The following is a 13,959-nucleotide window of genomic DNA, read 5'->3' as shown; positions in this document are numbered from 1 at the left end:
CATGCAGGATGATTAATATTGTCCTACTGTTATCGATACAGCAGACATGCAGGATGATTAATATTGTCCTACTGTTATCGATACAGCAGACATGCAGGATGATTAATATTGTCCTACTGTTATCGATACAGCAGACATGCAGGATGATTAATATTGTCCTACTGTTATCGATACAGCAGACATGCAGGATGATTAATATTGTCCTACTGTTATCGATACAGCATACATGCAGGATGATTAATATTGTCCTACTGTTATCGATACAGCAGACATGCAGGATGATTAATATTGTCCTACTGTTATCGATACAGCAGACATGCAGGATGATTAATATTGTCCTACTGTTATCGATACAGCAGACATGCAGGATGATTAATATTGTCCTACTGTTATCGATACAGCAGACATGCAGGATGATTAATATTGTCCTACTGTTATCGATACAGCAGACATGCAGGATGATTAATATTGTCCTACTGTTATCGATACAGCAGACATGCAGGATGATTAATATTGTCCTACTGTTATCGATACAGCAGACATGCAGGATGATTAATATTGTCCTACTGTTATCGATACAGCAGACATGCAGGATGATTAATATTGTCCTACTGTTATCGATACAGCAGACATGCAGGATGATTAATATTGTCCTACTGTTATCGATACAGCAGACATGCAGGATGATTAATATTGTCCTACTGTTATCGATACAGCAGACATGCAGGATGATTAATATTGTCCTACTGTTATCGATACAGCAGACATGCAGGATGATTAATATTGTCCGACTGTTATCGATACAGCAGACATGCAGGATGATTAATATTGTCCTACTGTTATCAATACAGCAGACATGCAGGATGATTAATAGTGTCCTACTGTTATCGATACAGCAGACATGCAGGATGATTAAATATTGTTCTACTGTTATCATGACATAAATTAAAAAAAAACAGTCAACTCATTGTTTGTTTGATGTTTTTTGTTTCTTTGGGCAATAATTGTCAGCAAAAAGATGACCTATCAAAGGAAATACTATACAGCATATCCCAAATGATAACAAGGGAGATAGATGGATTACATCTGTCATACAATACCAGTACAAAATATATACAATTACATAGTGTATTATACAATTATAAATGTATATTATACATATATCTATGGGGGGGGATGCACAAGCTTAGAGGCTATCAGACACTCCCAATATCCTAGAAGCTCAAATGCAGAATCATCTTTGATGCTGTTAGCAAATGTGATCATATAATCTAGAGCTGATTTTTACATTATTAAGTGGCTATCCCAGATGCAGAGCAGAGTTTGTGGTCTAGAGATATGATTCTCGCTTAGAGGCCCTGGGTTCAAATCCCAGACAAGCATAAAAAGTGGCTCGTTGGTCTCATATCAGCACACACACTTGATTCCTAAAACAGTCTGCGTGACCCTTTCCTTCAGGAATCACCTACAGTTCAGCTACCCTTGACTTCATTTAGTTTTTGAATGCACTCTGTTGCCGTACCTCTCTTGTGCAACTGGGAAGACTGGATTTGAACTTGGCACCTTCCATCTTTGAGGCAAGAGCCCCAGCATGTGTTCAAGAGGTAGGAAGGACACTACACTGAGAAAGGAAAAAAATTCCAACCCCGCATAGACAGTGACCAGAGATTAAGGATTAAATCCTGAACACTATGCTTGTGAAGAAAGGGCTAACCATTACACCACTGTGCCCAGATGCAGTGCCATCTCTTACTAATCAGTTCATTCTGTATCTTACTAATGCCTTACAAAGTACCGCATCTCCACCTCTTGGTAAATGTCTGAATTAACTGAACACTCTTAACTGTAACCAAGTCCTCATTTTGTCTCTTTTGAATCTTGACATAAATAATATTTCACCTTTTCAATTTATAATTTTTGCAAGAAAATCTGCTATATCTGTAAGGCATAACAACTGCAACAGCATATATGGTTTTCAGGTATACTAACGATACAGTGCAAATAAAATCTATTAAACTTTAAAATTAACACTTAGTATGCAGTGCAAAGCAATCCAGTCACCCTTCAAATGCAGCCCAGTTTGCATTTCAACAAGGAAGGCCCAAAGTATTAAATTATTATTGTTATTACAGGTATCAGTAGTAGTAATATAATCATTATGACAATCATTGAAAGGTCAGCATACAACTTTTAATACTCAGTTTTTCTGCATTGGAATGGTAATGGATGTGTTGCTTTGTAAGTCTCAATGGAGCATATGCTGTGACATCGCTATCCGGTGATGTCATCACCGAGCCTTCAGCCTTATGTTTCAGACAACCCATCAGAAGCATGTATTTATGATTGTAAATGTTGTTGAATAACACCTTCTTGCTACTGAATACAGTATTAATTAATTAAAAAGTATGCATCAGTATTCCTCAAGGGCGGCACAGTGGTGCAGCGGTTAATGCTGTCGCCTCACAGCAAGATGTTCTCCGGTTCGATTCTCGGCTGGGGTGCCTTCTGTGTGGAGTTTGCATGTTCTCGCTGCATTTGCGTGGGTTTCCTCCGGGTACTCCGGTTTCCTCCCACTTTCTAAAAAAAAACATGCTTTTGGAGCATTTCTCCCCGGGCCTCTGCTGAAAACAGGATCTGTGGAACCTAGTCGGACTTTCCCAGTCAACAAATGTTAAATAAAAATAAAAAATTCCAATTCCACCAGTATCAGATTGTTTGCTTTCCATAAACAGGGCAAATGAATGCCAGATTTCTTCAGTGCTTCTCTGTTTTATGAGTGAAGCAATGAAAGACCCCACTAAACATGCAGTTCTTGATATATTTTGTGCAATTTGTATGACTAAACTACAAATATTAAAACCAATAAGTAAGAATTATGTGCTCCTTACCTCTTTCTCCACTCCAGCCTCGTAGAAGTACAGTGTTAAAACGTTAAAATCTTTTGACCTCTGCCATTGTCTAGAAATATAAAAATGATTATTTAACCAGGATGACTTTATCGTATTCTCACACCATTCATACATGTCTCTCTTTCTCAGTATTTATGATGATTAGCATAATTTTGCTGGTGAAATAAATGAAATAGAAGCCTAGGGTACTTCCCTGGGCAGTTGGCATGCCATGATTGGGTGCTTCCTTTGCTTATTAATATTTGATTTTGGAGGTTGTCCAACAGCCCTCATTTTAAAGTTTTGGAAAGTATTCTGGCCATTACGCCAACACAGAAATGGAGAAAGGAAATGTTGCCAATAGGGATGACTGCAAGCAGGGTTACATAAAATAGGCAATAAGAAGTTGGAATTTATTGGAGAAAGCTGGCAAAGGAACCACAGTTGTTGAGCAAACAGCTACAGAAGGAAAGATAATATAGTAGGATAAGGTCAGGAAGAAGCTAGACTGTAGGTTAGAGACTGTCATCCCTACCAAAGAGTGTATTAGAGTACAGGCAAAGGCCAGGAAGAAGCTTGACTGCCATCCCTACCAGGGATTGGTATTAAAAGTACAGGCAAAGGGGAGTCCTAGGTTCATACATTAGTATCAGTCTAACTGCCCTTTTGTACCATTTTAAGTCTAGACAGTTACTCCATGTGAGATTCAATTCCTGCACCTTGTGTCTGGAAGGTAAATATCTTAAACATTATGCCAACCTCCCACAAAAGACTTTCTCTAGTAGAATTATTTTAGTTGAACCTAGAACAGAATCTGCTGTGAAAAAAATGGATACTTAATTGGGCATATAAAATATTGTATTATAATTATAAGAATTAGTCAGAGGAGGAAAGACAGGCTGGAAAAGTAATTTGCAAGGAAACAATGGGAGGACATATGTAGGTTCCCAAGTAGTCTTACTTGGAAGTGTTTACATATGCATTTTTAAACCCCAAGTAGACATATTTTTTCCTGAAGTAGATAGCATATTTATTTTGGGAGTGTAATTGCAGTTTTTAGAAAATTCCTACAAAATATTCTGTCAAAAATATTGAGAACTAAATGGCTAAAACAAGGAAATAATTCTTCTGAGCTGGGACACAGGATCTGACTTGCCTAGGCCTAGCAAGGCCTACTTAAGTTGTAATTGTACTGGCTGCCAAAAAAGTAATTAATAGAAAATGGAAATCGAAATATAAACCAACTGCATTCGAAGTATTGAATGTTGTAACAGAGATAAAAAGGATCTTTAGAAATGTGAAGCAGCAAATTATATAGAAATTAATGGAATTTGTGGGAACAATATGTGCAAAATAATGTTCATGAGGAGTCATATTTAAAGGAGGGCAGGAAGCAACCAATTTATGCAATGTTCCACTAAATGAGAGCTGTTGTATAGAAAGAAAACATATATGTAATGTATACTGTATATAAATGAAAAAAAAAATGTTAATATGGTTAGTTTTCATTTCTGTTAATGTAAATGTGCTTTTGTCTTACGTGTCTTAAATGGTAATTTTATAAAGGTATTAAAAAAAATAAAAACTTAACACATTTTACCAAAAAATAAATAAATAAATAAAATGGGGGGACCACCAAGTGTTGACCATGAATATTATACATTTGCATGCTCATAGTGTCATCATGGTGTTACTTAACTTTCCAGGTCAGTGTATGTATGTGATAAATCAAATAACTACCCACCTATGTGCTGCAACTCTCAGCTGACACCTAAACCTCTGGTGGATTCAGATGAAACATTCACTTGTGGTGCTTAGTGTTCTCTACGAACATCTGCACCTTCAGTTTCATGCATAAGTAATAATATACTGTCACTTTGGTTTACTATTGGCATTTCAAATCCACATCGGGTGACTGTTTAAAATGTCGACTCTCTAAATGTGGAATTTGGAATGCTGAAAAGTAAACCAAATAAAAAAAGAATACATCGACAACCATGGTTCGATGTATTCGACATAGCAGGAGATGATGTCACTCACCTCCTGCTATGCACATTAACGTACCGTTAGACTGCACAGTCAACAGTACATTAATGCTACTATTTTGCAGGGGGTACCCCCTGCACCCCCTACACATTAAATATACCAACTCCGAGATCGCACTTAAGTGAGGAAATGGGCTAATTCCCTGTTCCTCACTGAACTGCGATCCCCCTGCACAACGTCAAACCCAAATGCTCGACTGACACTACGCGTTCGCTGTTGTGTAATCGATTGATTTGGGTTCGACATTCTGCCCACTTGGAAACTGCAAGTCAACAATATGCTGTTCGACCAATGCAGTTCCCAAGTTGTGATAGCAAACCATCACTTTACATTTTAGACAGTGGATAATTAAATTCCTTGAGCTTTAATGTGATCCCTAAGGCATACAGTGTATTCTGGTGGGATTATTCATTGGTAATTTATGTTTATTTATCTACATTACATATATGCAGCCTACTGAGCAAATGCCTTGACAGGAACATGACAAACAAAAGAAAAAAAATGTCTGGTTATGCATTCATTAGCAAACAGACTTTCACACGTTTGCATATCAGTTTCTCAATGCATATTGAAAAAAAAATGTTAGCTACTCTTCCCTAAATGTGGCAGTTCATTAAAAAAGAAACATTACATTTAACTCTGCACACTTTACTTATGTGGCATGTATTTACTATTTTTTCTTCACGGATATACCTTTCAACTCTATAATTTAGGCATAGTGCTATGATTTTGGCCCTTACATTTTGCCTTTCTCCTCCTAGATTAAAATGTTTCTCATAATGTCAGACCTGTTTGTAAGTACATAAAGTAAGCCTATACAAAGATTCACTGTCTCTAACTATACAGGGTCTAGTATATAAAACCCTCTTTTGTGAAAAATAAGACAAGGTTCCTCTTTGTGACTCTCTGCTATCAGTGCTATGATTTTTAATACTTGGAGTTTGGAGGTATGTTCAGAGTGACAAATGAGGCCTAGTTTGCAATCCCTTTAGAAATGTTGGCTGTTTCAATAATATTGGCCACTAGGTGTCAGCACATTCCTTCATTTGAGTTTCACAACCGTGTCATAGTAGTTATTGAAAGCAGCATTTGCAATGCTTGAGTTTGCAAGCATAAAATCAAGAAAGGTAATTAACTTTTGAAATTATATTTGAAACCTCTTAGTGGACTGGCAGTTTAGCAATAAGGGTTTCAGTTCTGAGTTATTAATCCATATCATTTGTAGGCATGTGTTTGATTCCATGAGTTTGCTAACATACTATATTATTATTTCTTTCACTATTGTACTCTATTATTCCATACCTATCACAACTTACCTGTATGTTCTGAACCCACTTTGTATCCTCCTGGAGGGAGATACCTAAAGATATATACAAAGTATCACTCCCTAAACCACATTTGCTTGTCTCACTAATATACTAAATTTACTAAACCATTTATTCCACAAACACCAAAGCACAACTTTCCTGTACTCTCTGACCTAAAGTCGTCCGGACACTTACACCCAGATACTTAATCTCCTCCTTCCTTTTTATCAGCTCATCTTTTATTTTACCAGCTGCTCTTCTGGTAAGCATGAGTCACATTTTTATGTCAATCTCCTCTCCAGTCCAGCTGGTGAATCTGGGAATCTTGAGGCAATGTTACAACTGCCTCATGTACACAGACAACCCTCTCCTCCTCCCAACAAATTCCAACATATGTGAGAGATGCAACCATATAGCCAAACTGGAGGCTAAGCTCTCTCAGCTCAGTACTGGCGTAACCAGTCAGGAGGAGAAGGAAATCACACTCACTACAATTCCAGTCTCACATAGACCTACCACGACAACAAACCAAACACATAAACACACAAAAACATACTCGGAGGCTCTAAATAAAAATCTGCATAAGCAGCAGAGACCTCCAAAGCAGACACCCAAACAACCGCTACCCCAAAACAAAACACATGCAACACATAGCTCACAAAGCCAGTGTGTCAAACAGTCACAGCCCTTAAGACTAAACAACACACCTGATACATTTGTAATAGGTGACTCTATCATCAGGCACACTGACGTCCCGCTCACCAGGCTGAACAAGGAGAAGGTCACGGTGAGCTGCCTGTCGGGCGCTAGGATCCACCACATAACACAAGCACTCAGGTCACTCCAAGGCAAGTACAAATATGACTCAGTCATTGGCCATGCTGGTGTGAATGACCTGAGACGTACCTCCCTGGACTACATGAAAAGAGACATAGAGGAGCTCTCTGAGCATGTAGCCCAGGCCGGTATGACCCTGACCTTGAGTAGCATCTTACCCTCACCAAGAATGATGCCACGATATGAAGACAAGATGATCAATTTCAACAACTGGCTTAATTATTGGTGTCATTCAAAGGGGATCCAATGCCTGTCTGCCTGGGATGACATGCTCGACAAGCCACGATGCTTCGCTAGGGACGGCTTGCACCTGTCACCCCTGGGCTTTCGGATATTGGCAAAGGCTCTTGCCACCCCCATAGTGCCTTTTTTAGGCAAGGCTCAAAAGACAAACCCACCTCCATAGGTATCACAAGGGATAAGAAACTAAGAGTAATGCTACTCAACGCCAGGAGTCTAAACCTCAAGATGCACGCACTCAAAACTCTCCTTAGCATGGAAAACAACGATATCTGTGCAGTAAAAGAAACCTGGTTCAAGGCTCCCAAGAGCACCCCAGCACTACCAGGTTATACCTCATACCATGTTTTTTGGCCCCAAAACTTGGACCGAACCACAAAAGGAGGGGGAGTATCAATATTCGTAAAAGATACCCACACCTCGAGGTTGGTGGCACAGCATGAAGCATCAGAGACCATGCATGTGCAACTAACAGTGTGTAAAACTGCCTACCAGTTTATAGCCTGCTACAGACCTCCCTCCCAAACCCAGGAACCCCACTCGGCCTTCCTGAGAACACTGGAAAATATGAAGGTCTCTCCAAATACCATTATATTGGGCGACTTCAACTACCCTAACATAGACTGGGAGCATTACTCTAGCTCCAACACCCTAGCCCGAAGGTTCCTAGAATTTATAAACTCAAATGCTATGGAACAAGTTGTTGCCACTCCCACAAGAGGGGAAAACATACTGGACCTGATCATCACCAACATGGGGACTCTATGCTCCAGACCAGAAGTGTATCCCTCACTGGTAAGATCAGACCATAAACTAATCTCACTAGATATTCACATCCCGACCCCAGCCCCTGCCCAGATAACCACAGTGAAAAACTTTTCTAAAGCAAATTTCACACTCCTCAAAACTGAGGTGGAATCCTTCAAAGCCCCCGGGCCTGTGGAAAATACGGCCCAGACCGCAGAATCCTTTATAAACGCATTCTATGAACACCTTCAGGAATGCATGGATCATGCAATCCCAAATAAAACCAAGACCCAATCCTCCAAAGTTATGCGTCCTGTCTGGTGGACCCCAGCCATAAACAAACTATACAACAGAAGGAGGAACCTACTACATGATAGAGCAAAATCCCAAAAAAAGAAGGCATCTCTGATCAGTATTAGCAAAAAACTATGGGCACTCATAAAATCGTCTAAGGCCAGCTTCGAGAGAAAAATTGCACAGGACACTAAGGATAATCACAAGGCTTTCTTTAGTTATGTTAGGAACCTGGGTGGGAATTCCCAGACATGCTCAGAATTAGTCCAAAATGACAAAAAATACACCAAACCCACAGACAATACCAACATCCTAGCTGACAGGTTCAGCGCAAACTTCTCCCCCTCTTCCCCACCAAAAGGGCAAATATCTATTCCAGCAGAGTGCTGCCCCCCTGACATCTCAGATGCTCAGGTAAGAGCCACCCTCTCCAAAGCAAAAAACACAGCATCAATGGGACCAGACGGTGTCCCGGGCTGCATCCTACAAGAACTGGTTGGTAGATATACAGCTAGCAAGTACGACTAGTGCCCGGCAAACAAGCTTGTATGACAAATATGAAGAAACAAATCAGCACCACGAGTGGATCAAATAAATAAATAGTTTTAATAGACTGAAACTAGACCGGTTCCAGCACTTGGCTTTCTTCAGTAGTTAGTTACATAGAAAAAATGAAGTCCTCCTTATATACCTTTCAGAAAAGGAATGGCATCACTTCCTGTCATTAAAGAAAATAATTAAAGTGTGTTGAGAAAAAATATTAACATAATGAGGAAAACGTCTAGAGGAGTTATTCATGTCGGTAATGAAATAGATGAACCATGTGCTGAACATTTCAAAGTATATTTTATCATCTGATGAATATTCATTACTTAATAAAGGTCTGGGTTTTATTCCTGGCTTTTTTATTGATGAAAGCTCACTTGTATCTGACACTATAGATTTTTGTAGAAAAGTCAACCTCAATTTATTTTTCAAAAAACAGGATAATTCTGATCTCTCTCAAAGATCATCAGACTTTAGATTTCATAAATCCACATTTAATCCCCCTATGGACAAACATGTTGCGGTGTTCCAGCAGGCTGTTATTAAGGATTTACACTTTCATTCCTATTCTCATGCCAACATTAGGCATAATCTCTCTAACAGGGAACAACTTGCTCTCACACGGCTTAAAACAACACTGATATAGTTATTCTTTCTGCTGACAAAGGGGGTGTGGTCGTAGTCATGAATGCCGATTACTATCGGGATGAAGGAAATAGACAACTGTCTAACCACCATCATTATATGAAAATGAGTACGGATCCAACACCCAATTTTCAACATGAAATTAATGAATTCTTAGAGGAAGCTGTGGAGGCGGGTATAATCTCTGATAAAACCAAAGTACATCTTATGGTTAAAGATCCAGCTAAACAATATCTTTATTTACTTCCAAAAATACATAAATCTATTAATAAACCACCTGGCAGACCCATTGTATCTGGCACTGGATCTCTTACTGAACCTCTCTCCGTGTTTTTTACTGAAAAATTAAAACCATTGTTATCATTTGTTAGAGCCAGAATTCAGGACACCACGGAATTCTTACAGATTGTTTCAGAGTCCAAGCTTGAACCTGATTGGCTATTATGCACTTTAGATGTGAAGTCCCTATATACCAGCATCCCACATTGGGCAGGACTAATGGCTCTGGAATTCTGGCTAAACAAAGCCAATATTTATCCTCCAGGACTCAACATGTTACTTGTATGCATGGCAGAGCACATTCTTACCAAAAATGTGTTTTATTTCCACCAAGATTGTTACTGGCAAATACAAGGCACGGCCATGGGGGCTTCATTTGCACCGATTTATGCAGATCTTTATATGGGATACATTGAAGAACACATCATTTATGATTAACTGCACAATGTGTATTTGCCTGAGATAAATATCTGGAGGAGATATTTGGATGACTGTTGGCTAGTGTGGAAAGGGGGTTCTGATTATCTTCAGGAATTCACTGAACACCTTAATGGAAATATGTGGGGGACTGAATTCACTGTTGAATACGATCTGAATGAAATTCATTTCTTGGATGTTCATTTACAACGACAACCTGATCATACATTGAAAACCTCTGTATATCGTAAATTTCCACAATACAACACCTTACTACATGCCAACAGTCTCCATCCTAGACACATTATTCAAAACATTCCGAAATCACAATTTTTGCGGATAAAAAGAATATGCTCTTCTGAACAAGATTTGAATAAACATCATGATGATTTAGCCAACAGGTTTTTGTCCAGAGGATATCGATGGAATACTATCAGCTCTGCCGCACAATGGAGTAACAATAAACCCAGGGATTCACTGTTAGAGTACAAAAAACATATAACACACAACAGCTCAGATACATGTAGATTTGTTACTACCTATGGCAGAAACAGTCAAAATCTGATCAATATTATTAATACACATTGGAACATACTCAAGTCTCATCCCCTTTTGGAGGGATATCTAGGTGACCGTTGATACTTTTCATATAGAAAGGGCAAAACACTTGGTTCCCATTTTTCATACTATAAAAAAACTGGCATCAGGAATGATACGTTAATTCAGAGGACATTAACAGGGGATAAACTAATAGGTACACACCCTTGTAGTCATTGTAGCTTCTGTGGCTACATCTTCAAAACCAAAAGTTTTACCAGCAAAAATACAGGTCATATATACGATATGAAATTTTTTGGAAATTGTAGTTCAGACTGGATTATTTATTTAGCCACCTGTACATGTCAGGCCTTTTATGTTGGACAAACATCCAGACAATTTCGCATTAGGATTTCAGAACATTTGGGGGATATCAGAAATGGTAGAATAACGAATGCATTATATAGACATACAATCAAGCACCCCACGGCCAAATTCTCATTCTCCATCATTGATCATATTACTGGGAATTAAGCTTTTAAAACGGGATGGCATGACATTCTTAACGAATGCATTATATAGACATACAATCAAGCACCCCACGGCCAAATTCTCATTCTCCATCATTGATCATATTACTGGGAATCAAGCTTTTAAAACGGGATGGCATGACATTCTCAACAAAAAAGAGAAAAGATGGATAGTTAAACTTGGTGGGCTTTTCTCACCAGGACTTAATGACAAAATGTGATTTATTGTTCATATTGGTAATTTACTATTCCCATGTTTTAGGGAACTTTTTCCTCATTATGTTAATATCTTTTCTCAACACACAGGATGTATTTTGTTTATTATTTATTATGTCTCATGGATATTATCATCTTGGTATTACATACTGGTGGACAACACCATTTTCTAAGTGATAATTAATGTGCTATTGCATTATATATTCTTAGTTATTTTTATAAATTTTTTTCACTTTAATTATTTTCTTTAATGACAGGAAGTGATGTCATTCCTTTTCTGAAAGGTATATAAGGAGGACTTCATTTTTTCTATGTAACTAACTACTGAAGAAAGCCAAGTGCTGAGACCGGTCTAGTTTCAGTCTATTAAAACTATTTATTTATTTGATCCACTCGTGGTGCTGGCTTGTTTCTTCATATTTGTCATCCTACAAGAACTCCAAGAAGAACTAAACCCAAACATAAAACTACTGCTCAGTCTCAGCCTTACTACAGGATATGTGCCCAAAGAGTGGCATACAGCAACAGTGGTCCCTCTCCACAAAGGTGGTGCCTCAACAGATTCTGGAAACTATCCCCCCATAAGCCTGACTAGCTTGGTCTGCAAAGCTATGGAAAGGATCATCAAGGACCTCATAAATAAAGATATTGGGGACCTACAGACACTGGATCCTACCCAGTTCAGCTTTGTTAAGGGCAGATCCTGCCTCTTAAACCTGGTTGATTTCTTTGAAACAGTCACCAAGGCCATTCACAAGGGGAAGGTGGCCCACACAGCCTACCTGTCCTTGCAAAAGCCTTCAATACAATACCCCATTCAGGCATTATAGATAAGCTTGCCAGCTTAAATATAAACCCCTATGTCACTAGATGGGTTGCAAACTGGCTCAAGGACAGAACCCAAATGGTTAGAATTGCTGGAGCCATGTCTGACTCCAAACCAGTTACAAGTGGCGTCCCACAAGGCTCAGTCTTGGGACCTCTCTTGTTCGGTATATATTTCTCGGAGGTACAGGCTAACACGGAAGGACTGTGGCTGACCAAGTTCACAGATGACTGCAAACTGGGCGCCATAATCGACTCTCCAGCCGACACAAGCATCCTACAAAAGGGCCTCATAGAAACAGACAACTGGTGCCAGAGCCATGGCCTCAAGCTAAATGCCAAAAAGTGTATAGTCATCCCCTTTGGCAAAAACAAAGTGCCCACAAATTACCACATAGGTGGTAATCCATTAAGTACAGAAGAAGTAATTAGAGACCTGGGGACCCAAGTTGATAGCAATCTCTCATTTGACAACCACGTGGCCAAAGTGGTTAGAAAAACATTTTATATAGCCCACCTAATCATGAAGAGATTCACATCTAGATCAGGGGAGGTCATCGTGCCTCTTTACTCATCCCTCATCAGGCCCATAATTGAGTACAATGCCCCTTTTGGGATGTACCTTACCAGACACCTGCAGCAACTGGAAAGACCCCAAAAGTACCTCACCAAGAGGATCAAAGTGCTCATACAGATGCCATATGCTGCCCGGTTAAAGAAACTCCAGCTCTACTCAGTGGCATACCGCCTGCTCAGAGGCGATCTGTGCCTGACATATAAAGCCATGTCCAACCCGGAATTAATGGACATGCTGCACCTCAGAAAATCCAAATCCCATCGAGCTACGTGCTCGAGAGACTTGAACCTCAGCACTGAAATAAATAGGACATGCTGGAGGGACAGATTCATAACCCAGAGGCTCCCTTCACTCTGGAATAAAATCCCAGTCCAGGTTAGGCAGAGTCCCTCATTGACTCTCTTCAAGAGGAATCTTGATGAGTGGATGGGAGATAGTAGGTTTACCCCGGGTATCACTTCTGTGTCACTGTGAAACAGAGGCACAGTATACTAACCTCGAAAAAGGGCATAGCAAAATTAATTTAAAATGGGTGGCGAAAGCCAAACACACTATGGCTAGGCTTATAAATGCCCTAGGGCAGATAGCCTAGTATGAACCTATGAACCTATTAGCATCATCAAAGTTTGGAAGAGTAACCTTAAGGTGTAGTTCAGTTTGACAGTTCCTCAAAAAAAAAAAAAAAGGAAAAATTCTGGCCTTTTTCTTTCTTTTTTTTGTTATTGACATAGCTTGGGGTTGCTCTCTGCAAACTCAGATTTAGGATCATAAATGCTGACATTACCAACATTTTGACAAAGGCTGAATCCTGATTTTGTTGACTTTTTTGAGGAGCACGTCTTTCAGCCAATCGCTATTATTTAAGCACATGGCTGTCCCACAGAGGACAGGTTTGTGATCCTCTTTCAGCATTTTTTGATAGCCACTCTGTTCATTCCTGCCCATCCATTAATTCCTTCCTTTATCAACTCATAATCTCCAACAGCTACAACAAATGACCTGCAGAGGGTATTACAATATAAACTCTC

The 13,959-nt window shown here is 39.3% G+C and overlaps 1 protein-coding gene across 3 annotated transcripts in view; it reads right to left on the bottom strand.

Annotated features, from left to right (window-relative positions):
- The window catches only part of LOC122790732 (adenylate cyclase type 2-like), a 1,393,058-nt gene that overhangs the window by 365,118 nt on the left and 1,013,981 nt on the right, over positions 1-13,959 (bottom strand). For all 3 annotated transcript variants that reach the window (XM_044058316.1, XM_044058314.1, XM_044058315.1), the window contains exon 14: positions 2,889-2,958. In XM_044058316.1, the coding sequence (XP_043914251.1) occupies positions 2,889-2,958 (70 nt within the window). The remainder of the gene's footprint in view (positions 1-2,888; positions 2,959-13,959) is intronic.

This window comes from Protopterus annectens, chromosome 16.part0 (assembly GCF_019279795.1).
Source record: "Protopterus annectens isolate FY-2018-M chromosome 16.part0, PAN1.0, whole genome shotgun sequence".
Classification (NCBI taxonomy): Eukaryota; Metazoa; Chordata; order Ceratodontiformes; family Protopteridae; genus Protopterus; species Protopterus annectens.
The sequence above is the reverse complement of the archived record's forward strand: the minus strand, read 5'-3'. Positions and strand labels throughout refer to the sequence as shown.